The 23062-nt window shown below is 37.9% G+C and overlaps 2 protein-coding genes across 5 annotated transcripts in view; one reads left to right on the top strand and one right to left on the bottom strand.

Annotated features, from left to right (window-relative positions):
* Positions 1–265: 265 nt before the first annotated feature.
* Positions 266–7167, top strand: sh2d1aa (SH2 domain containing 1A duplicate a). Its single transcript, XM_067408228.1, has 3 exons — positions 266–402; positions 5963–6026; positions 7045–7167. The coding sequence occupies exons 1-3, from the start codon at positions 266–268 to the stop codon at positions 7165–7167; spliced, it is 324 nt and encodes a 107-aa protein (XP_067264329.1).
* Positions 7168–10328: 3161 nt separating this feature from the next.
* tenm1 (teneurin transmembrane protein 1) overlaps positions 10329–23062 on the bottom strand; it is a 186616-nt gene continuing 173882 nt past the window's right edge. For all 4 annotated transcript variants that reach the window (XM_067406084.1, XM_067406086.1, XM_067406087.1 and 1 more), the window contains exons 25-31: positions 22332–22504; positions 21875–22134; positions 18810–19100; positions 17895–18285; positions 15539–16759; positions 13565–13707; positions 10329–12046 (exon numbers count right to left, since the gene is read on the bottom strand). In XM_067406084.1, coding sequence (XP_067262185.1) covers positions 11285–12046; positions 13565–13707; positions 15539–16759; positions 17895–18285; positions 18810–19100; positions 21875–22134; positions 22332–22504 — 3241 coding nt within the window. In that variant the 3' untranslated portion in view covers positions 10329–11284. The remainder of the gene's footprint in view (positions 12047–13564; positions 13708–15538; positions 16760–17894; positions 18286–18809; positions 19101–21874; positions 22135–22331; positions 22505–23062) is intronic.

The following is a 23062-nucleotide window of genomic DNA, read 5'->3' as shown; positions in this document are numbered from 1 at the left end:
CTCTTTAAGGAAATATCTCCCAAACTGATAGCAAATGTAATATTGCTGATATTTAAAGTGTTCTACAACACAAAAGCTACCAGTGGCATAACTGTGAATAGTGTTTCTAAGAAGACCCGTATGTGTCACATGGACATCTGCAGCTGATCCTGGATCAGCTACATTAACTCCGAGCCTCTCTTGGCTTCCTTTAGCGAGGTCACGTCTTGTGGTGTATCTGTACTATATATGTGCGTGTGTAAATTGGTAGAGACAGTGAGAGAGAATGGAGGAATTGGCAGAGTATCATGGCCCCATCAGTAAGAGCCAAGTAGAAGAGATCCTGAACGAAGCGGGCAGAGATGGCAGCTATCTGATCAGAGACAGCATGAGCGCAGCGGGCTCTTACTGCATCTGTGTGCTGTGAGTAACATTACTGCATCTCTGTTTTGCGAGTAGCATTATCTGCAGAAATCTGTAACAGTACTGGGTTGTGACCAATACGTCAAATGTGTCACGGTTGTAACTTTTGGTTTTGGGACAGCATGGGAAAAAAATGCAAGAATTATTTTGAGTTTAAGATATTTTATAAACTTACCTATATATTACTTTAAAGCTCCAGTTAAAATAAAACAGTCCACTGGTACAAAACAATCGACCTACTGTAATAAGAACACTGCTACAAAAGAATTGAAAGAATAGTAAGCTAATATTAATACTGATGTACGCACTTTGAGGTTATTATTATTATTATTTATTTTTTCACTACAATTGATAACTAAGACTCGCGATGGCCTAATTTGCGTTTGTATGAATAAAACGAGAATGATTTGAGAGACATGAGAGTAGCGGTTTCATTACAGCGTTGAGCGTTTGGGCGACGAAATCGCTGGATGGCTCGATTCACCAATCAGCGAGGCCAGTTGCATAAACAGTTCTTAGTTAAATAATTTAACGTTTAATAGGCTAATTATTAATGATTCAGCTGCAGGCCATCTTCTGGCACGACACATGGGAATGGACTATGGAGCGGTCTTTAGAAGGCCAGCTGGGAAACTTCTGGTGAAATGTCATTTGTTGTAGTATGGAAGAGGATTAGGGCCAAGCATTAATAAAAAAAATAAAACCATCTCGAAATGTTGAGAATAAAGTCATTGAATTACGAGAAAAAAGTCGTTAAATTATGAGAAAAAAAATCGTAATTTAACGAATTTGTTTTCGTAATTTAACGACTTTCTCGTAATTTAATGACCCTATTCTCAATATTTAATCTCGACTTTTTTCTCGAAATTTAACAACTTTAACCAATTTAACAATTTTTTTTTTATTATTGCTTGGCCCTAATCCTCTTCCGTAGTAGGTGTGTCAAGCCATAATTCAGCTATTCAAGCGTAAGACGACATAAATCAAAAATAAAAAATAATTAAATAAATAAAGTCTCAGTGTTCCTCCTCGGAATAAAATCGACCTTCAGTTTTCACACTTTTGTGTTAAAAAACGTGTCAACACATTGTAAATTAAAGAAGAATGCTTCTCTGCCGCCATCTGCTGGTTATAATGGTAATGTCTTTTTTATTTTTAAATAAGTGTTTTATATCAAATGTTGGATTTACTACATCTTGAAATGTTCGGTTTTACAAATGGAGACAATCTCAGAAGGATGAACAAATAATATTTGTGGTCATCACATTAAAAATGACATTTGAAATGCTGAAAAAACATTGCGCATGCGTGTCAAATTAGGCTACAGACCATTAGCTTTGTCTTTATCAAAAAACGGGTTTATTGGCAAATTAGGCAAGTGTGATAATTGCGTTAAAATATAAATAAATACAACATAAGAGTTCACCAGAAATTCCCAAGCTGGCTTAAAGGGATAGTTCACCCAAAAATGAAAATTTTATGTTTATCTGCTTACCCCCAGCGCATCCAAGATGTAGGTGACTTTGTTTCTTCAGTAGAACACAAATGATGATTTTTAACTGCAACTGCTGCCGTCTTTTAGTCAAATAATGGGAGCGAATGGGAAAAAGTGATGTCTCTCGCATATACTTCAATGAGTGCCAGACATCACTGCCGTTGTTAGAGCGTGATCAGACCTCACCAAGCGAATGCTGAACGCAGTTGGACATAGTGGTGTTTTAAAGGTAAAAAATTATATAAATAATGTTCGGTTTCTCGGACAAACCGTTCGTTTTGTGTCTTAGGACATCAATGCGTCGTCAAGAGCCGCAGGGTGTAATTTGGATTTGTCTATGCAAGGTTTTTCGACTCTTATTGATCCAAGTTCCCATTCACTCCCATTATTCGGCTGACAGATGGCAACGGTTGGAGTTAAAAATCATCATTTGTGTTCTACTGAAGAATAAAAGTAACCTACATCTTGGATGCGCTGGGGGTAAGCAGATAAACATCAAATTTTCATTTTTGGGTGAACTATCCCTTTAACGAAAACCAGGAAGTAACCGTGCATTTGGTCCTTTCATTTGGCGCGCGACTCTCACTGTGCATTATGGGTATCTAGCCGTTGAGGGTACATTGGTTATAGGGCTTGTCCAAATACCCACACTTGCGGTCTTTGCACTTGACCACTTTTTACTTAGGCTACATGGGTTACATGCATTAAGGGCACTGAGCTTTGGCATTTTTAAGACATGGGACAATCTTGCGGACTTACTTCCTGTTGTGTGCACACACTCTCAAGTGGCCATGGCCAAGACCACAACAGTAGGTATGTGGACAGGCCCATACACTCATTATTGCAGTGCATTGTGGGATGAGTGCACTTGATAATGTCCACTATGATTTTTTAGACACCACTACAGATAGCTGTCCCCTCAAAAAGTGCCCTATTTAAGGGTAGAGGGGGCACAGCCTCTGTCTTAAGTTTGACCACCTAGCAATTAGTTAAGGCTAATCAGTTTTAATTTTCAGATTTAAATTAGACTAATCTATCTTAAGTTAAAAGGATAGTTCACCCAAAAATGAAAATTCGGTCATCATTTAATTACCCTCAAGTTGTTTCAAACCTGTATGAAATTATTTCTTCTGCTGAACACAAAAGAAGATATTTTGAAGAATGTTGGTAACAAAAAATAGTACCCCCCCCCCCCATACTATGTACAAACCCGATTCCAAAAAAGTTGGGACACTGTACAAATTGTGAATAAAAACAAAATGCAATGATGTGGAAGTTTAAAATTTCAATATTTTATTCAGAATACAACATAGATGACATATCAAACGTTTAAACTGAGAAAATCAGTTTAAGGAAAAATCATTTTAAGGGAAAAATAAGTTGATTTTAAATTTAATGGCATCAACACATCTCAAAAAAGTTGAGTCCGGATGACATGGCGTCCCAGTTTGCCAAAAGAACTTCAAATTTTGATTCGTCTGACCACAAAACAGTTTTCCACTTTGCCACAGTCCATTTTAAATGAACCTTGGCCCAGAGAAAACGCCTGCGCTTCTGGATCATGTTTAGATATGGCTTCTTTTTTGACCTATAGAGTTTTAGCCGGCAATGGCGAATGGCACAGTGGATTGTGTTCACCGATTACAATAGCATTCCTGTGTGTGATGCAGTGCCGTCTAAGGGCCCGAAGATCACGGGCATCCAGTATGGTTTTCCGGCCTTGACCCTTACGCACAGAGATTGTTCCAGATTCTCTGAATCTTTGGATGATATTATGCACTGTAGATGATGATAACTTCAAACTCTTTGCAATTTTTCTCTGAGAAACTTCTTTCCGATATTGCTCCACTATTTTTAGCCGTAGCATTGGGGGAATTGGTGATCCTCTGCCCATCTTGACTTCTGAGAGACACTGCCACTCTGAGAGGCTCTTTTTATGCCCAATCATGTTGCCAATTGACCTAATAAGTTGCAAATTGGTCCTCCAGTTGTTCCTTATATGTACATTTAACTTTTCCGGCCTCTTATTGCTACCTGTCCAAACTTTTTTGGAATGTGTAGCTCTCATGAAATCCAAAATAAGCCAATATTTGGCATGACATTTCAAAATGTCTCAGTTTCAACATCTGATATGTTATCTATATTCTATTGTACAGTGGGTACGGAAAGTATTCAGACCCCCTTACATTTTTCACTCTTTGTTATATTGCAGCTATTTGCTAAAATCATTTAAGTTATTTTTTTTTTCCTCATTAATGTACACACAGCACCCCATATTGACAGAAAAACACAGAATTGTTGACATTTTTGCAGATTTATTAAAAAAGAAAAACTGAAATATCACATGGTCCTAAGTATTCAGACCTTTTGCTCAGTATTTAGTAGAAGCACCCTTTTGACCTAATACAGCCATGAGTCTTATTGAAAAGATGCAACAAGTTTTTCACACCTGGATTTTTGGAAATCCTCTGCCATTCCTCCTTGCAGATTCTCTCCAGTTCTGTCAGGTTGGATGGTAAATGTTGGTGGACAGCCATTTTTAGGTCTCTCCAGAGATGCTCAATTGGGTTTAAGTCAGGGATCTGGCTGGGCCATTCAAGAACAGTCACTGAGTTTTTGTGAAGCCACTCCTTCGTTATTTTAGCTGTGTGCTTAGGGTCATTGTCTTATTGGAAGGTAAACCTTTGGCCCAGTCTGAGGTCCTGAGCACTCTGGAGAAGGTTTTCGTCCAGGATATCCCTTTACTTGGCCGCATTCATCTTTCCCTCGATTGCAACCAGTCGTCCTGTCCCTGCAGCTGAAAAACACCCCCACAGCATGATGCTGCCACCACCATGCTTCACTGTTGGGACTGTATTGGACAGGTGATGACCAGTGCCTGGTTTTCTCCACACATAAGTTCGATCTTGGTCTCATCAGACCAGAGAATCTTATTTCTCACCATCTTGGCAAACTCCATGAGGGCTTTCATGTGTCTTGCACTGAGGAGAGGCTTCCGCCGGGCCACTCTGCCATAAAGCCCCGACTGGTGGAGGGCTGCAGTGATGGTTGACTTTCTACAACTTTCTCCCATCTCCTGACTATATCTCTGGAGCTCAGCCACAGTGATCTTTGGGTTCTTCTTTACCTCTCTCACCAAGACTCTTCTCTCCCAATAGCTCAGTTTGGCCGGACAGCCAGCTCTAGGAAGGGTTCTGGTCATCTCAAACATCTTCCATTTAAGGATTATGGAGGCCACTGTGCTCTTAGGAACCTTAAGTGCAGCAGAATTTTTTTTGTAACCTTGGCCAGATCTGTGCCTTGCCACAATTCTGTCTCTGAGCTCTTCAGGCAGTTCCTTTGACCTCATGATTCTCATTTGCTCTGACATGCACTGTGAGCTGTAAGGTCTTATATAGACAGGTGTGTGGCTTTCCTAATCAAGTCCAATCAGTATAATCAAACACAGCTGGACTCAAATGAAGGTGTAGAACCATCTCAAGGATGATCAGAAGAAATGGACAGCACCTGAGTTAAATATATGAGTGTCACAGCAAAGGGTCTGAATACTTAGGACCATGTGATATTTCAGTTTTTCTTTTTTAATAAATCTGCAAAAATGTCAACAATTCTGTGTTTTTCTGTCAATATGGGGTGTTGTGTGTACATTAATGAGGAAAAAAAAAATAACTTAAATGATTTTAGCAAATAGCTGCAATATAACAAAGAGTGTAAAATGTAAGGGGGTCTGAATACTTTCCGTACCCACTGTATATAAAATATAAGTTTATGAGATTTGTAAATTATTGGATTCCTTTTTTAATTCACAATTTGTACAGTGTCCCAACTTTTTTTAAATCGGGTTTGTAAGTCTCTGGGGCCCATTCAGCTGTTTGGGTACCCATATTCTTCAAAATATCATCTTCGGTGTTCAGCAGAAGAAATAAATTCATACATGTTTGGAAAAACTACTGAGTAAAGGCTGACAGAATTTAAATTTTTGAAGGGACTAAAAATAGCTACAATACTACTATCTATTGTGCAGCAAATAACAATAGTTAATAATAACTGTGTGTAAATCTTCAGGTGTGCTGGATGGATTTACACCTACAGAGTTTTCAAACGAAAGGACGGCCTCTGGACAATAGAGGTATGAATAGATGATTTTTTATCATTATTTTTCATCTTTCCTCAAGTGAAACCTGGACATAGGCCTACATGTAATTTCACAAATACAGATACTTCTGTTTAAGCATATGTTGTGTGTGATCACTTCTGCAAGCAAAATGTAATGCCACTGTTATTTATAAAACAAGAGCTATGCTATACACTGAAGACTGCAGAAGTGCACACATAACTTTTTTTCTCTATTCGGTGTCAGTGTTGCATCTCTATTTATATCTTGACTCACCACACAATTAATAGCCAGATCACCAATGTACATCTGTTATGTTTTAATATCACCCACACAACTCATACACGTCAAGGAAATGGCAAGATGTGCGTCCTGAGATCTGATAAACAGATAAACATTTTGGTTCCTTGTCACATTAAAATGGGCATTTTAAAATGAGCAACATCATATCATAATTTATCTCACATAATTGTGCTTCCTGTAACTGATCAGCATTAGCCACCAGCCACACAAGCAAAATACCACAAAGCTCTTTTTATTTATAAATGTATTAACACTCATTCGCTGAAATCTTTCTCCATGCGTGGGTCACATGGTAGTACCACAAGTTTTTATTTATTATTTTGTTAACACTTTACAATAAGGTTAATTAGTTAACAACATTAGTTAACATGAACTTATATAGAACTGCACATTTATTAATCATTGTTAATTTCAACATTTACTAATACATTATTAAAATCTTGTTAACATTAGTTAATGTAATGTACTAACATGAACAAACAATGAACAACTGTATTTTCATTAACCAATGTTAACGAAGATTAGTAAATACAGTAACAAATGTATTGCTCATGGTTAGTTCATGTTAGTTAATACATTAACTAATGAACCTTATTGTAAAGTGGTACCATTATTTCTTAGTTACCATCACTATTAAATTGTACAATCAAGAATTGATGTATAGTAGTTTAAAAATTATTTTTAAGTGCCCATAATTATTTTTATTTATTTATTAATTAATTTTTTTCAGGTGGCTCCCGGGATGAAGGAACGACTCTTTCGAAAACTCAGTAACCTCATTGATGCCTTTAAGATCCCGGACCAAGGCATCTCAGTTCCTCTTCTGTATCCTGTGAACAAACCTAAACAGTAACACACAAGTAAAAAAACAAACAAACAAACAAAAAAAAAACACCTCACTGTTTTTACTTGCTGTGAATGTATGCAAGGGGTTTTCTATGTATGAGAAAATACCCCTGAATACAGGGGAGGGGGCTCTTAGTCTAAGGGTAGAAAGTTTGTAAAAATGATGTAAATTGTAAAAATGTATGTAAGTGTATTAGATATATCAGGAAGGATCAATAATGGTTGTTGCCTTTTAAATCAATATCAATATGAAAATAATCAACAAGATAAAAATAATTGTAAGAAAAAAATGCCCTGCTAGAATATATATTAACCCTTGTGTGTCCCTTAATTGTGAATCACACTCAGGTTCCTTACAGTCAAAAGTGACTGGACGCCTGAAATGTAACTTATTTTTTCAGTAAAATCAGTGTAATACATTTCTGTTCAATTATTTTTTTTTTTTTTGTGATACTTAGTTAATATTTATGCAGTAATTAATATCCATTTTTCCCATTGATAATAATAATAAAAAAAGATTTTTCAATTAATGCAGTATTTCAGGTTAAAATAGTGTCAAGGCCTTTAAAATAATTTTTTTTAAAGGCAGATTAGCACCATCTAGTGAGAGTATAGAAAGAAAACGTGTAATACCATGCTGTAACCACTACAGTTCTCTGTGGATAGGCTTGTGAATTCTCTAGTTGTTTTTGGACATATTGTGTGTGTGTGTGTTCAAGAGGCACAGCGTGTGACTTTTGCATTTTGGGTATGTTACAATGTCTCCCCTTACTTTTGATTTATTGATTTTATGTCACATATTCTCAATTTTCAGTCTTACCAGTTAATTTCTCTATGTGTGTGTGTCTATTGCAATCTTGATGGTTAACAGTCTCCTCCTTTCATTGTTGTGTGCTTTTTTTCTTACATTGTGGATGACAGTGGTTCTATTTCACACATTTCCAAAAATTTGCTGTTACAGTGGTACACTTTCATTTGTGTGTGTGTGTGTGTGTCTGTGTCTGAATTGAACTCTTGATGTTTTAGAGATACACCCCTTCACTATTGTGTGCTTTTTCTGCATTGTGGCTGCTTTGTAGATTGTACAAACAAAAAATTCTCTGTATTTCATATTTTTGCCCATTTCCGGCTATTTTTGAATAGAAGACCCTGAGTGTGACTTTTTTTTTTTTTTTTTTTTTTTTTTTTTACAACCACTTAGCCTGTTCAAATCATGGCCTCAATTTTTTTGTTCACATTCCAAGTGCCATAAAAGTCACCAAGTTTCGTACCATTCCAATGAAGCTGTTTAAAAAATAAATAAATAAAAAATAAAAACTCTTTAGTCAAAATTCTACAATCAGAAGTGACCGGCCTCACTTAAATAACTGTCCATTCCTTACTGTATGTTACATTGTACATATCTCTACTGTGTACTGTCAGTCTGCCAACAAACTGTTTTCTTTACTGTTTTCAGTTTTTTTTTTTTAAAGAACCACATTGAATTAGCTATAGATTCAACGATATTTATTCAGACAGCAACATTAAATATAGATAGCCAGCTATATATCACTATTAGTTTCTAACCATGATTGCTATCTTGTTTTCAGTTTAGTAATGAGAGTTTAATAAGTGTTTCTGTCTAAAACCGGTCTTTGCAAATTCTACTTTTAGTGACTGAACTGTAAAACAAAACTCTTCCGTTCATATTTTATACTGAAACTTCATTTAGTGCCACACTTCCTGCAATAATACTATCCCACTAACGTTAAAAACAAAATTGTTTTGATTTAAACAAATTTATTGTAATTAATTTCAGAGCCTTTCTGGTGTTATAAAGAAAAAAAAATATATGCACAATTTACTTTCTTTCCCTCCACAGTCACAAAAATTATTTGCAGAATAGATAATGTTCTATTTGACTCTTTGTGATTCTTTGAACTAATATAAAACATTGATTCCTCAGTGTTTGAATGCTCCACCCTCAGAATGAATCACTCTGGAGTGAACAAGATCTTCAGCTGTTCTGTGCAAATACTCAAACATAGTCGCAACACAGAAGAAAGGGTTAAATTAGCATTTTTATTTATAAAAAGGCCACTGCCCAAAGTACTTTGTTTTTAAATGAGGCTTGTTTAACAAACTGCATTAATCTGTGTACATAAAGCCTATCAGCCAAATATACACCACAGGAACTTGTTTGGCCAAAGAGAGGACACTGAAGTTTTTTTAGTACTTGACTTTTGAGAGAGGAAGATGATTTGTTCATGAAAAAAATTACATATTCCTTTTTTTCACTTCAGCAATGATTGTGATAATGACAAAGATGCAAACTAAGATAAAAAGAAAAATATTTTCGCCACAATTTTTTTCTTCGTGCAACGTAATCGTACTTCAATTGAAATGAACATCTGCAAAGTGTCAGAAACATAACGTGCCTTCAGAGCAACCCTCGCACAAATCTGTGAAATATTTGCACGCTCTAAAAATTCAGTCTAATGCATTTATCTCTTCATCTTATATTCAGTGCAAATATATATCTCAGATTAAGATTACAAAGCTTGATGGTACAGCATATCCACAGAATTCACAAGAAAATACATTTACTCCTAATTCTCTTGAGTGTCATGTATAAATAGTCCAGAATCTATAAACAGTCTACAATAGTCCATTAATGATATACAAGTCCATATCAAGAGTCCTACACACAGAACGTCTACCCACAGTGCTGCAGACTTTAATAGTTTGGAAAAGACAAAAATACCGTTCTTCAGCAGGTGATTCTTTCATTTCCTTACACATCTTCCTCCTCAGGCCTCCAACTAGTTTCGAGAGGGATCAGAAAAGGATAAATCCAAAACGTTGGAGCTTTGACACTCATTTAGAAACCGAAATGACAGACACGTGAAGGGAGTTTCACATTAAGTGTACATCAAAAGCAACAGAAAAAGAGAGAAATCACGTGAGATTAAATAAAAAAGAGCAGCATATTCAGTGTAAACTGGACATGTTTATGCCACTGTGTTTATATCCTGGGGTATGTTTACAAGAATTCGCCTCGCAGGCATTAGCATTCAAGTTTTTGGCTCCTGCTAGCCAAACCCCTCCCCACCAAAAACATAAATAAATAAAAAACAATAATAAAATAATAAAAAAATAAATCATTGCATATAACTAAGGCATGTGATGAATACTGAAGTTGTTTATGTACGATATGTCTAAGCCCGTTTCAGGTGATCGTTTCTAGCAGACCAGGAAGGCACAATTTCCACATACATTTTTTTTTTTTTTTTTTTTAATTTCTACATTGGGAAAAAAAAAAGAGCAAACTGTACAGTTTTAGCAAAAAGGAACAGATTTGTCTTCCACAGCAGCGGCATAATTCTCTCAGCTTCGTCAACACCGATTAAGCAGAAACAACACAAGATGGTGGTGAGCTCTTGCCAAGACTCCAAACACTGTGAATCTCTTGCAGCCCAGGGGTTAAGTTTTGTGACACTTTTGAGTCCGATACTTCTCCGGGAATCTAGAACAATTTGACAGTTCCAGAGCGCTGTTGAAACGTCATTGGGTTCAAATGACGTTGGGTGTCATTTTAACCGCGAGGGCCCTGAAAGCCTTCTACGCAAATCCTGGAATGCAAATCGACTAAAAAATTCTGAAACTTTTACCAGCACTCAATGTAATCACAAGAAACCCCTCAGGTTTGCAAGATTTAATGCCATAACCAGTTTGACTTGACATTCCCATAAAGTTGGATGATTACTGTACACACTCAAGTGAGAGAATCAGCATGTGTAGAGATGAAGACTCCTTAATGTATGTCTAGAACAGTCACAGGTGAATCGTTCTCTGCGCCTTTAGATTGGCAAGCAAGGCTTGTTCTTTAGTAAGAACGGTTAAGCCACTGTAAAACAAGAAAGACGAGAAAGAAACAAAACCGAAAAACAGGAATCTGAACTTGCTAAGAGTGCATCAACGAATGCAAAACCAAAATCAATACCATCATTTGTCACATTTTAAAGGCAATAGAGTCTTTCTCACTTCGTTTGGTTGGGGTTCTAAAAAAAGCTGAAGAGATATGTGGTAGCTTGGAGTGTATAAAGGGGTGTGTTGGCGTGTAGAGGTGTGCTGAAGTGCCGCTGTTACCTGCGACCAGTTTCCACATGTCTGATCAGATGAATGTTGAAGGGGCTGTCTGCTAGCTCAGGGTGTTGTTCAACAGGCAGAGCGTAGAACCCATCATACCCTGAGACACGGCCCTCAGCAATAAGCTCATCCTTTTCTTTATCAGTCCATGACAAACTTCCGCCCTCACCCTCCAGGACCCTCTTCTGCTCCCGTAGCCATGCCCCTTGCACAGCTCGTATTCGCGCCGCCTCCAGCACACGTGTGCGTTCTTCCTCCGGCGATGCTCCATAGCGGATGTTAAAGCTAAGCGCCCCCTGCTGGAGCACAATGTCAGCGAATCGCCGCATTTCCCCTCCAACCATAGCACTTATCTGGGACACAGAGACGTTTACCCCATTCTCCAACACTCTGACTCCGCCTCCGGCACCGCCGCCGGCCACTCCCAAATCTGCCTCCAGTGGGCCGGCCTTGGTGAAATAGTGTGTGTCACGCCCTTCCACCGTGAAATGGAGGCCTCGCAGGTATATAGCACCGTTCAGTACAGCTGCTACGCGACGGCTGTCCTCGCTTGCCACGCCGATTATCTCAGTCGCCACCACTCCATCACGGACAGCGAATTTCACACCTTTGCCGAAAATTGAAGAAATGGCTGAGAAAATCGGCCTGCGGCCCTGTCGACCTCCGATTTTCCCATTGGCTGGCGTCATGGGGAGGCGATCCAATGAAATAAAGTTTTTCAAGTGCTTTTGAAGGTCACACTGGATGCCGAGTACAATCTGTAGCGAGATGTCATGAAATAGTTATCATCAGTCTTGTTTGATTGGTGCACAAAAATAACTCTTAAAGGAATAGTTTACCAAAAAATGAACCCACGTGACCGGATTGAGTCGGTTAGTTGAATTGAACATTGCTGTTACTTCCATGAATGCGTCAAAGAGCTATCTATCATATGGCTTGCATAATACTTTTGAGATTCTTTTATGGTGCTTTTTGGAAATACTGGAACTTGTCGGCCCCATTCCTGACCCATTTTCATGACCACTTTTGTGTTAGGTAGTAGGGTTGGGAACTCGGTTCCCAACCCTACTACCTACCGTCTTTTGAAAAGTACCGGAACATGCAAAATTTCTAAGTTTCAATTCCGAAAACGGTTCTGGTGTGATGGGTTTGTGAAGTGCGGTGGGTGAAGTATCCTTTAAAAGAGATTCTCACCTCATGAATATTATAGCAATGAATGCACTGAAAAGCCCTCACGCTACTCATATACATCAGATATCAATGAAGAGAGAGATGCACAAAGTTGCAAGATTAATCTTTAAAAGATCGCATTTTCGATTTTATCACCCACATGATCTAATTCCTAAATGATGATTCGCCTGTGTATATTAAACCTCTGACAAAAATAAAATCACGACATTCAAACTACATCCATGCTGACACTGATCTAGAGAGCAGTTGTCATGTTTAGATACTAACAGCTTTTCAAACACACAGTATCATTATTTCTGTTAAAAATATTCCAATTATCACAGAAGTATACAAAAGTTTATTATTCAGATATAAATACTGATGTCTACATTACCGATCAAAATAGAATAAATCAACTTTTAAAGGTATTTCAAATAACGACTGTATCGATTGCATTAATACACCACTAGGTGGCAACAACTTACAATTAAAAATGTATCTATCACTGAATCATTCTTTCAGAAACAAGTGAAGACTTTATGAAGCCAACAAAAATATTCTGTTTCACCTCTCTGGATCTTGCATGTGTGTTCAAGCATCTTATCTGTGTTGTGTTCATTTGTTAACACTAGTTAATGTATTAACTAACATGAACTAACTATGAGCAATACATTTGTTACTGTATTTGTTAATCTTTGTTAACCTTAGTTATTGTAAAGTGTTAGCAAATTTGTTAAGATTAGTAGTCTGTTAAACTAATTTTACAAGTATAATAAACAAACAAAAAAAAGTAGTGTTTGAGTTGAGTATTGTGCATTTTTTTCACTTACTACTATATTTATTGGTTGATTAATAATTTGAATGGAACTGGAATCGGAACCGTTAGGCAGAACCGGAACGGGAAAATTTCTTACGATTTCCAACCCTGTTTGGTAGAGAAAGGTACGTCACCAGAGTTTGGACCGATATTATTATTATTATTGTTCACAATAAAAATTTATTAAAAAGAAACGAAAATGTCCTTTTTAAGGTAAACTATTCACTAAATAAAAACTAGACTAAATATACTAATTATGTTGGCAATGCTGAGGTAAACCTCAACTTACCTTGCTTGTGTCCCAAGTTTGTGTGCGGATCTGTGTGGCCATCATCTCATATGTTTGCTCTGTGTTCTCCACCTTTGGTTTGGAGAACCCTGGAACCACATTATGAAGCTGGAACCCAAAGAGCTGCAGCCAGCTACTGATATCTAGACAGAAACATATGCAAAACACTGTAAAGCCGTTTTGATTAGCTTTTATAAAGAAAGCCTTAAGGTTTGTAGTTCATTTTCAGAACCTTAACCGGAGCTTTCAGCATATTAGGCATACGATTAAGAATGTGTGCAAATTGTGAATTAAATTTTTTTTTGCATTTTAACTTTTGTTAATTTTTTTTTAACTTTTCCTGACAGCCTTTCTGTAAATTCAACTATCTTTAAAACAAAATAAAATTTAAAACAAGGTAACCATTATAAAATGTGTGGCTTTAACAAGTATGTTCATAGATTTTGGATAGAACATTTAGCCTATTGTAATGAAAATATTATTAGCAAAATTATCTATCATCTTTATCATCTCCTTCTTCCTTTAAGTTTCTCTTTTTGGCATGAAACCTGCAAGTGTTTGCATCCTTTGTATATTGAAATGCCCATGACTGGTCAGCGCTCAAAATTTAAAGTGATAGTTCACAAAACAATGAAAATTCTGTTATCATTTACTTTTTAGAGTTTGTCATTCCAAATCCAAATGGTGCTTTTCATTTAATTTTTCATGACTACTTGTTTACTATTTTCACTGACAAACAAAAATGCTAAACACTCACATGGTTTTAAAGCTATTATTATTAGGGATGCACCAATATGGAAATTTTGGCTGATACAACTGATAATTCTTTATATTTGAAAGCTGATAACCGATATTCTGGCCGATAAATCTAAATCACAATTTTTATAGAATTTTTGACAGCCTCATTATTACAAAAACAAAAGTCTCATGTCCCAAAGCACAAAATTATAATGTTCTCATTATAATTTTTATGTAGCCTATAAGACAGACTTGCGCAGTACGTTGCACTGTATTTTCCTTTTTGAAGTGATTTCAATCATATTTCAAGCAATTCAAAACCATAATGGCAGACGCTGCTCATCTGAAGTGTCTCAGCTGAAGGAAATAATCCATTATTTATCGGCTTTAATATATCTGCCAAATTTTCTTTTTGGGCCGATAACGATAACATTAAAAATGAACATATATCGGCCAGTACCGATATGGTGACCGATATATTGTGCATCCCTAATTATTATGCATTTTTGGTTGTTGTTTTTGCTCTCCAGATGTCTTAAAATGCACACTTGTATCAAGGTAATCACAAGCTCAGTTTTTGGACCTCTGTATTTCTAAAATCCTGTGTACGGCGATGAAGGTGACAAAAACATTTAGCATGAGTCAGGAATTCCCCTGGATTCAGTGAGACATCATGTGATTGATGTATTAAAGGCATTTACATACTGAATAAACCTTTTTGTTTCGTACATCCCTTTTGCAATCAACAGTCGACTGGTAGTTTAATAGTTAAAAACAGTAGGGCCTCTCTAAAATGGAGTTGACCCCAGGGTTATGAAGATCTTCTAATGCCAAAGTAGCCTTGAGCAAGACACTTGACCCTAGTTAGCTTGAGGGAGACTGTCCTAGTAATTAGTCTACAGCAAGTTGCTTTGGCTCTAACTAATGAATCTCAGCTCTGCCATGTGCTTTTTCTCGGCTGCTCATTTCCCCTTAGGGAAATGTCAATGGCATAAAAGCACAATCACAGCTCACAAAGCCAAACCAAAAGCATGACATTTGTTTCACCTGACTGGCTATCGCCCCCTGCTTCTAATTTCTACACAAAGTACAAGTGAATCTGATCATATTGGACTTTCCAAGTTTAAGTGCCTAGCCAGTTAGGTTAGATATTCTCTATAAGTTATATTTCTGTTTTATTTAACTTTAGCAAATTCATTCAAAGAAACTTTATTAGTCACAGACTTTCTTTCTTACCTGTTGTGAACTTGGTTACATCCTGTAAGTTTCCCAGAGGATAATTGTTCCTAAATGCATACAAATTAAATGGCTTGGGATTCACACTCAGCTCCGCCCACAATTCGTGATTTGGCGTTGTCCATCTTCCAGCTACAACGTCATAGTCGCGTCGACCGAGATGCACCAACCGTGTGAAAGAGTCATAGAGGCCACCCTGAAAACCGAAGACAAGAGGAAAGGTGGGGTTGGAATCTCTGTAAATGTCTCCGTACGGTGTGTACCGAACTTCCTTCACCACGTGGCCACGGCTACTGAAAACCGCAAGAGGAGTTCCAGCATTGTCACATGCTATATAGAATTCCTCCCCGCTGCTCATCTCCATGGCGATGAGATGTCCTTGAAGGTCATAATAGAGGGAGGTGATCTCCGCACTACTGTGGTTGTACAGGTGCGTCACCCGCGTCGGTTCCGTCAGATCAGCGTAGAAGAACTGCAGCTGTGCTCCATCACTACAGCGGCTGGCCACTCTCCTCCCAAGCCCATCGTAACGGTACCATACCCTCTGTCCGCTGTCCCTGTCATAGGCGCCCAAAAGCAGTCCATTCGAACCGTAATCAAAGAGAAGATTACCACGGAGACGCAAGAACCCGTCCTCATCGGTGCGGTACTGGATCTCTCCAAGACGCGTGATCCGGTCACGGAGATCGTAGCGTAGCGGTGTCAAACGGGCACTGTTACCGTGACTCAGTAAGTTGATGTTTCCGTTTAGGTCGTAGCTGTAACGCCACTGTGGGCGGTCATTTATGGCGACTGTCTGCAACTGCCCATCTGCGTCATACTCGTACGCATACCGCGTGATGTTGCTGTCCACACCAATGCGAATATCGCAATTTGTGACACGTCCCATGCTGTCGTACTGCAGTGTCATCCAGTAGGCGATGGACTTTAGAATCTCGTACTGAACCTCGATCACTTGCCCGTTTGGGTTGAAGATTTTAGTGTGCTTCATGGCATGCGTGGTGATGACTTGGTTCAGGTCGTAGTTGATAACGCTGAACTTCCCGAACTGCTCAATTCGTCCCGACACGTCCACGTAGCGGTAAAGGTCAATTGGAAGTGGCGTTTCGTTGATCATAGCTTGCATGCTGGTGACCCTGAAGTTGTTGTAGCTGTAGTCGAAGCGAGCATTAACCAATCCTTCTTCACTGAAACGATATATTTGTCTACTCACCAGAGGACCTGAATTCAAGAAATAGAGAAAGAGAAAAGGAAATAAATAAGATGAGAAGTTAGCAGAGAGCCACACAGAGGTGAGGCAAAACATGAGTCTGCTTCGCCACAGTGTGAGATTGGATGAACTCCCCCACTGTCAGACGACTGATTGTGACTCAAAGCGCTTTTAGATCAGCCAAGCAGGGGGGAGTGCAAGCAAAGTGACAAAAGGAAGATTAAATGTCAGCCTGTATGTTTATTGGTGCAAGAGTACAACCTGTTTACCTGTCCAACTGTTCACCCATCTTGTCTCTCTGTCTCATGGGATTATCACCTCACCTGTTTATTTGTGCAAAGATGCCATGGTGCTACCTGTCTCTCTGCTAACTGATCATTTCACCTGGTAACTGGCTACAGCAAAACTTGATAAATGTGTGAAAAATCATATTAACTGCCTTTCTGCAAATTAGGGCTGATTGATTGGTATGACAGTACATAAAATGTGATAGCAGAAATGCAGCAAATACTACGGTAGATATATTTGCATGGCTATTAGAATGTCATTTTTTAATACATTTCATTTTGCAGGAGTAATCAAAAAGGGCACTTCATGGTTATTAAAAAAGAAACCAATTTATGGTGAATTTACAGTAAAAATAATTATAGCATGTATAAGAATGAGAATCATAAAGAATTTTTACAAATCCAGTTTCAATGTTTCTTATAAGAAATAAATATTTGGGGGGAAATTGTAATTCTATTAACCATATGATCAGATCATTTTAATTATAACTAAACAACCAGACAGTTTGATTCACTAAAATAGATCTCATAGGAGTCATTTGTTTGGGAATCAAACTACACTGATATCACTGTATGTTGTTGAGTCACTAAAACGAATTGACTCAAAGGAGTATTGGACTACATTGGTGTTTGTTTGATTCACAAAATAAATAAATATATAAACACAAAAATAGTAATAAAAATTATTTGTTATGGAATCATTTGTTCAGTTTTTTTCTTAAAAGCAGATTGGTTCAGAAAATATATACCATAATGTAAAATTTCTCATACTGTGATATATGATTTTGTTCACACCGCTCAGCTCTACTGTCTGTCAGTACATGTCTGTCAAATCAGAGTGTCGATGTGCTGCTCTTACCTGTCTGTCTGTAGCGGATGGTGCAAACGAATCCTTCATGCATCAAGTGGATGGTTTTAACAGCACCTGTTGCCTCGTCGTAGGTGAAGGTAACAAGTGTTGAATCATAGAGGATCTCAGCCAGCCGGGCCACTCGGCTGTATTTATAGATAACATGCCTGCCTGTGCCCAGGTACAGGCTCTGGAGCAGGCGCCCATCATGGGCGTAGTCTTGCGTGAAGCAGGAGGTGGGTGAGTCGGGTGGGGTGTAGGTGTTTCGGTAGTAGCCCACAGATAGAGAGGTCTGCAGGCTGTGTCTCACCATGCTGGGGAGGGTGACTGACAGCAGACAGTCTGTCTGATCATACTCAAATGTATAGCGCCGCTGACTGTGTAACAACAGCTGGACAGACTGAGAGAAGGAGAAGAACCGGAAATAAAAAGTAGAGAGAGAAAAAAGTCAGAGAGAGACTATAGACCTTTATCACACTTCCGGTCCTATAGCAACGCTATCAAAACTAATGGCTGAATTCTCTCGCCAGTGTTACTGCAGCGATCCGTACAATACCAGAAATGTTATTTTGCTCAAAAAAACAAAACAAAAACAAAACCTCTTATAACAATAAAGCATCTGGCCGTTGTTTTGTGTGTGTATGTGTGACTCCCATTATTCTCAATGGTTTGTATTTCTCTGTCCATTAAAAAATGGTATAAATGAAAACAAATCTGAAAATTAAACCAATAAAATGAATTAAAAATAAATACTTGTTAATACTTTTTGCTAATTTAAATAATGTTTTTTTTTTTTTTTTTTATTGCAGTAAAGAGAATGAGATATTCTTTCCCTTTCATTTTGGGGTCAAATATGACCAAGGCAGTTTTTTTTTTTTTGGTTCACACAGGCATAGCCCCATCTCTCAAACATTCAGTACACACCTTCTCCAGAAAAGTGTAGCTCCAGATCTTCCCATTGGCCCAGGTCCGTGTGATGATGCGGCCGTTATCGTAGTCCCTGCGCTCGGTCCAGTTGCCTCTCTGTATGCTGGTGACCAGACCTTCGCTCGAGTACGATACTCGCACTTGATTGTATTTACTGGGGGTCCAGAGCACAGGCCTGCCCTTGTCATCGTACTGAACGCGCAGAGTAAACTTGCGATGGTCATCATAGATCTTCCCAACCCGACTTTCTTGACTATAGTCTATAGACAACACGTTCCTGTTGTGAGCCTGAGTGAGAGAAGAGGGTGAGAAAGAAGGTAAAACTTATGATCTTAATACATCAGAGTACACAGAAACATGTGTGCAATAAAATTGGCAATAAAAGAAGAAAATTTCTTTCTCAGGGGCACAGAGGGAGACAGGGTTGCTGTTATGACCAACATTATTCAGCATATACATCAATGAATTGACAATAAGTCTGGAACAGTTTGAAGCTCCTGATTTCACTCTGTGATTCGTAGATCAAATTCCAGCTCTATGCAGTTGACTCGGTTTGGCCGTCTCCCACTGAAAGGGGCTACCGCAGAGTCTGGACCTTCAAGAAGATTTTGCTCCCATAAAAAGATAATGTCCTGTAGAGATGCCTGTTAGAATTCGGCTGAATATATTAGAATCAGTAATTGAGCCGGCTGCCCTTTATAGCAGCGAGGTGTGGCGTCCACTAACAAATTGGAAATTAGGCAAATGGGAAAAACATCCAACTGAGACCTTGCATGTAATATTCAGTAAAAAATATCTTAAAAGTAAATGGGAACACCGCAAATAACGCATGCAGGGTGGAATTAGGCCAATAACATTAATTTAGTGATCCCTGTATCATTATACAACCCTGCAATGAGAAGAGTTGAGTAAAGAAAACAGACCGCTCGCTGAGCTGGTCCTAAGTTTTACAATTAATTGTACTTACATACACATGCCCGTTGTGACCAGAGTAATTCTGTGAGCATAATTACAATAAACCAAATTATAAACACAAGCAAAACATGGTTATATCACATTTGGAACCGCAAAGTTAAATGCAATTCTGTTTGGCCCTAATAATACTGCACAGTGGCAGACTACTTATACTGCCTTCCATTCAGAAAGTATTGTATACTGTCAGAATTTCCAACTTGGAATAATCCACATCTGACTTTGAATGGAATGAAGAACTGTCTGCTGTGTCAGATAAAAAAAAAAAATGTCAGGCTCAAGAACCACTCTATACTGGCAGCTCATTGTCTCTTTCTCTGTCACCATATGAGTGACAGTGAGAAACTGGCATTGTCTTCTTGTTTCTTTCTCTAAAATAAACCTAATAAATGTATTATTATTAGTGATATCAGCATCAATGCATACAAGTAATTAAAGATGTTTAAGAAATTTGTTTACAGATTTAATTTGATTTTATAACTGCTTGTAAAAAGTAAGTATAGACCATTGTATACACTACGGTATAAAAGCTCTTTTTTTTAAAGAAGTTTTAGCAAGCATGCATTAAATTGATCAGAAAAAAGGTTTACATTTCCAATAAATGCTGTTCTTTTGAACTTTCTTTTCATCAAATATATGAATGTAAAACTGTATCACAGTTTCCACAAAAATATTAAGCAGCTCAATAGATAATAATAAGCAAAGTTTCTTAAGCGCCAAATCAGCATATTAGATTTCTGAAGGATCATGTGACACTGAAGACTGCAGTAATCCATCACAGGAATAAATTACATTTTAAAATGTATTCAAATTAAAAAAATTCACAATATTACCATTTTTTCCCCCTGTATTTTTAATAAAATAAATGCAACCTTAGTGAGCATAAGAGCCTTCGTAAAAAAACATTTAAAAAATCTTACAGTAAATCCTACTAAACATTAGATTTACTGAATGACATTTTATATTAACTTCTATTAATTATCACTTGCAACTGTAATTTGTAGTGCCTGTAAAGCACACCAAAACTGCAACAAAGAAGTGAAACTGAACCAAGAAACAGTGAATATTAGAGAGCATAAAATAAAGAAGAGAAATATTTGTGAAGTTTATTTTAAAAGGAAGTTGGAACAGTGTGTGAAATGCAGTGTGAAAAATGTGTAGTGCCTGTAGGGGAGAGATGGTGTGTAATGTAGTGCCTGTATAGGGAGAGATGGTGTGTAATGTAGTCTGTTTCTTCCATTTTTACCACACTAAAGTCCCTTTACTCTGTAGCCATCTTTGTAATGTCCAGGGAAGCTATTAGCAGTCAGGTAAGATTACTGGAATGGGGAAAGACCGAAAGACAAAACTGCTTTCCAAACGTATATTTCAACAGCACATGTCAAATCACTAACAAAATCAATACACCAGTGTTTTACTTCTGTCAGAACTTCCCCCCACCTTTTTAGGAAGACAAAAAACATTATTTAACAATATAAAATGAAATAAATAAAGCTTTAATGTAGGGTATGAAATAAAATCATGCTTAATGCACAATGGTGTTAATTAAATCTCACTGTTACACTATTATTAGAAATATGCAGTGTCAGAGGTAAGATTAGTACACTTCATTTAAAATGACCTGGGTTCAATTCCAAAGCTGGAATAAATTAATCTTTTTTAATAAATGAAGAAAAAATTCAGCTCTGTGGCAGTGGATGAATAACAGGAGCAGGATCTTTTTTGGTTCCATTTAGTTAGCAATTTCACTGACTTGACCTCAATGATGAATGCTGCATTTACTGTGACAGCTTCACTTGAATCTAATCATGCAATAACTACTACTGTTAACATTACCTAAAATTCCTGCTAGTATGTTATAAACTCGACTGTTCAGCACAAAGGTGAACAAGATAATTATTGCATTTTAAGTGTATGAGTAATCATAAAATTAACAAAGATTTGGAACTTTTTTTATCTCATTCTGCAAACACCTCACAATGTGTGGCACACTTGCGCATCTTGGGAAATTTCGAATGGAAAAGCACATTGTACCCTCAGCACATACGATACTATACCCTGGTCACAATACACAGAAAACACATTATTACCCTCAGTCTCCGTTCATATGCTGTGTAATTCCCTTTGGCCTGTTCACGTCTTTGTCTCCACTCTATCAGGCTGTGAGCTGGTTCCCCTGGCAATGTGATGTTGCACCGTCCGACTGTGGGATGGACGAGGCCAGCCGATGCCCCTGGCAACAGCCCCGATGACACGGTTGGTTCAGTACTGAGAGTAACGTCCATCCCGCTGGCATATGTCACCCACAGAGAGCCATCATCGCGAACACCGTACACACTAACAGAGTGAGCTGGACAGAGAGAAAGAGCTATATAAGATTTAAAAGCAATACACATTTATTACATGAAATGAAGACAGAATTTCCATTATGGGTGAGCTATCCCTTTAAATGTGGCTGAAGTGTTTAAGTGTTCTTTTTGGGGCCACTGTATTTGACAATCACAAAAAATTATTTGCATATTCACACACACACACATTCTCTCTCACCTTGTCGAAGTGTGTAGATGGTATTATCTGCAGAGTGGTTTGTAATTATAATAAAGTTTTCTCTGTTCGAGGCAGTGGCTTCCACTCTGACAGCTTTCTCCATGTTTCCATGGAAACTACTGACCTCTCCAGTCGGCAAGGTCACGTTGATGAGGTGTCCGTCAGAGTTATACCTGCTCATGAACACATTTTCTGTTAGTCTGGTGTGTGTGAGTGTGAGAGAGAGAATGACTGCATTAAAGTTTAAATGAGTGAGTGTAAATGCATGTGTATGTAAGAGTTTAAAGGGCTCATATCATGCATTTTTTCATTTTATTTTTCCCTGACGACATTTTTAACGGTAGTTGAGCTTTTGTGTGCCATAATTTAGTTTTTCATGACAATTTTCCATCCTCTCCCTGACCCTTACAACAGCAGTAAACAGGCTGTTTTTTGCTGCCGTGCCTTTAAGACCTAAGTGTAAACGGCCACTTCGCATGTGAAATGAGAAACAACGCTTTGCTTCACCTACGCACGGCCTGGGTTTGCTGTTGGGTCCAATATAGTTCATGCTGCTGCATTCTTCAATAACAGCCTCTTTGCAAAGACTGAATTACATTGTGACAGGATCATAAAACAATCCACTGAAATGTGCTGAACTGTGAAGGTGGAACTTAAATGATCAGGGACCTTGTTAAAAATAAACTTCAGTCACACTTTCTTAAAGTGTGACATCCAGAAGGAGGTTTTTA

Source organism: Chanodichthys erythropterus, chromosome 13 (genome assembly GCF_024489055.1).
Source record: "Chanodichthys erythropterus isolate Z2021 chromosome 13, ASM2448905v1, whole genome shotgun sequence".
NCBI lineage: Eukaryota > Metazoa > Chordata > Actinopteri > Cypriniformes > Xenocyprididae > Chanodichthys > Chanodichthys erythropterus.
Note: the sequence above shows the minus strand (reverse complement) of the source record. Positions and strands in the feature narration are given on the sequence as shown.

Excerpts from the sequence above, each read along its gene's own strand:
- sh2d1aa (XM_067408228.1), top strand. The coding sequence starts at position 266 with ATGGAGGAATTGGCAGAGTATCATGGCCCCATCAGTAAGAGCCAAGTA. Across the intron at positions 403-5,962 it reads TCTTACTGCATCTGTGTGCT|GTGTGCTGGATGGATTTACA; the intron begins GTGAGTAACATT and ends GTAAATCTTCAG. Across the intron at positions 6,027-7,044 it reads ACGGCCTCTGGACAATAGAG|GTGGCTCCCGGGATGAAGGA; the intron begins GTATGAATAGAT and ends AATTTTTTTCAG.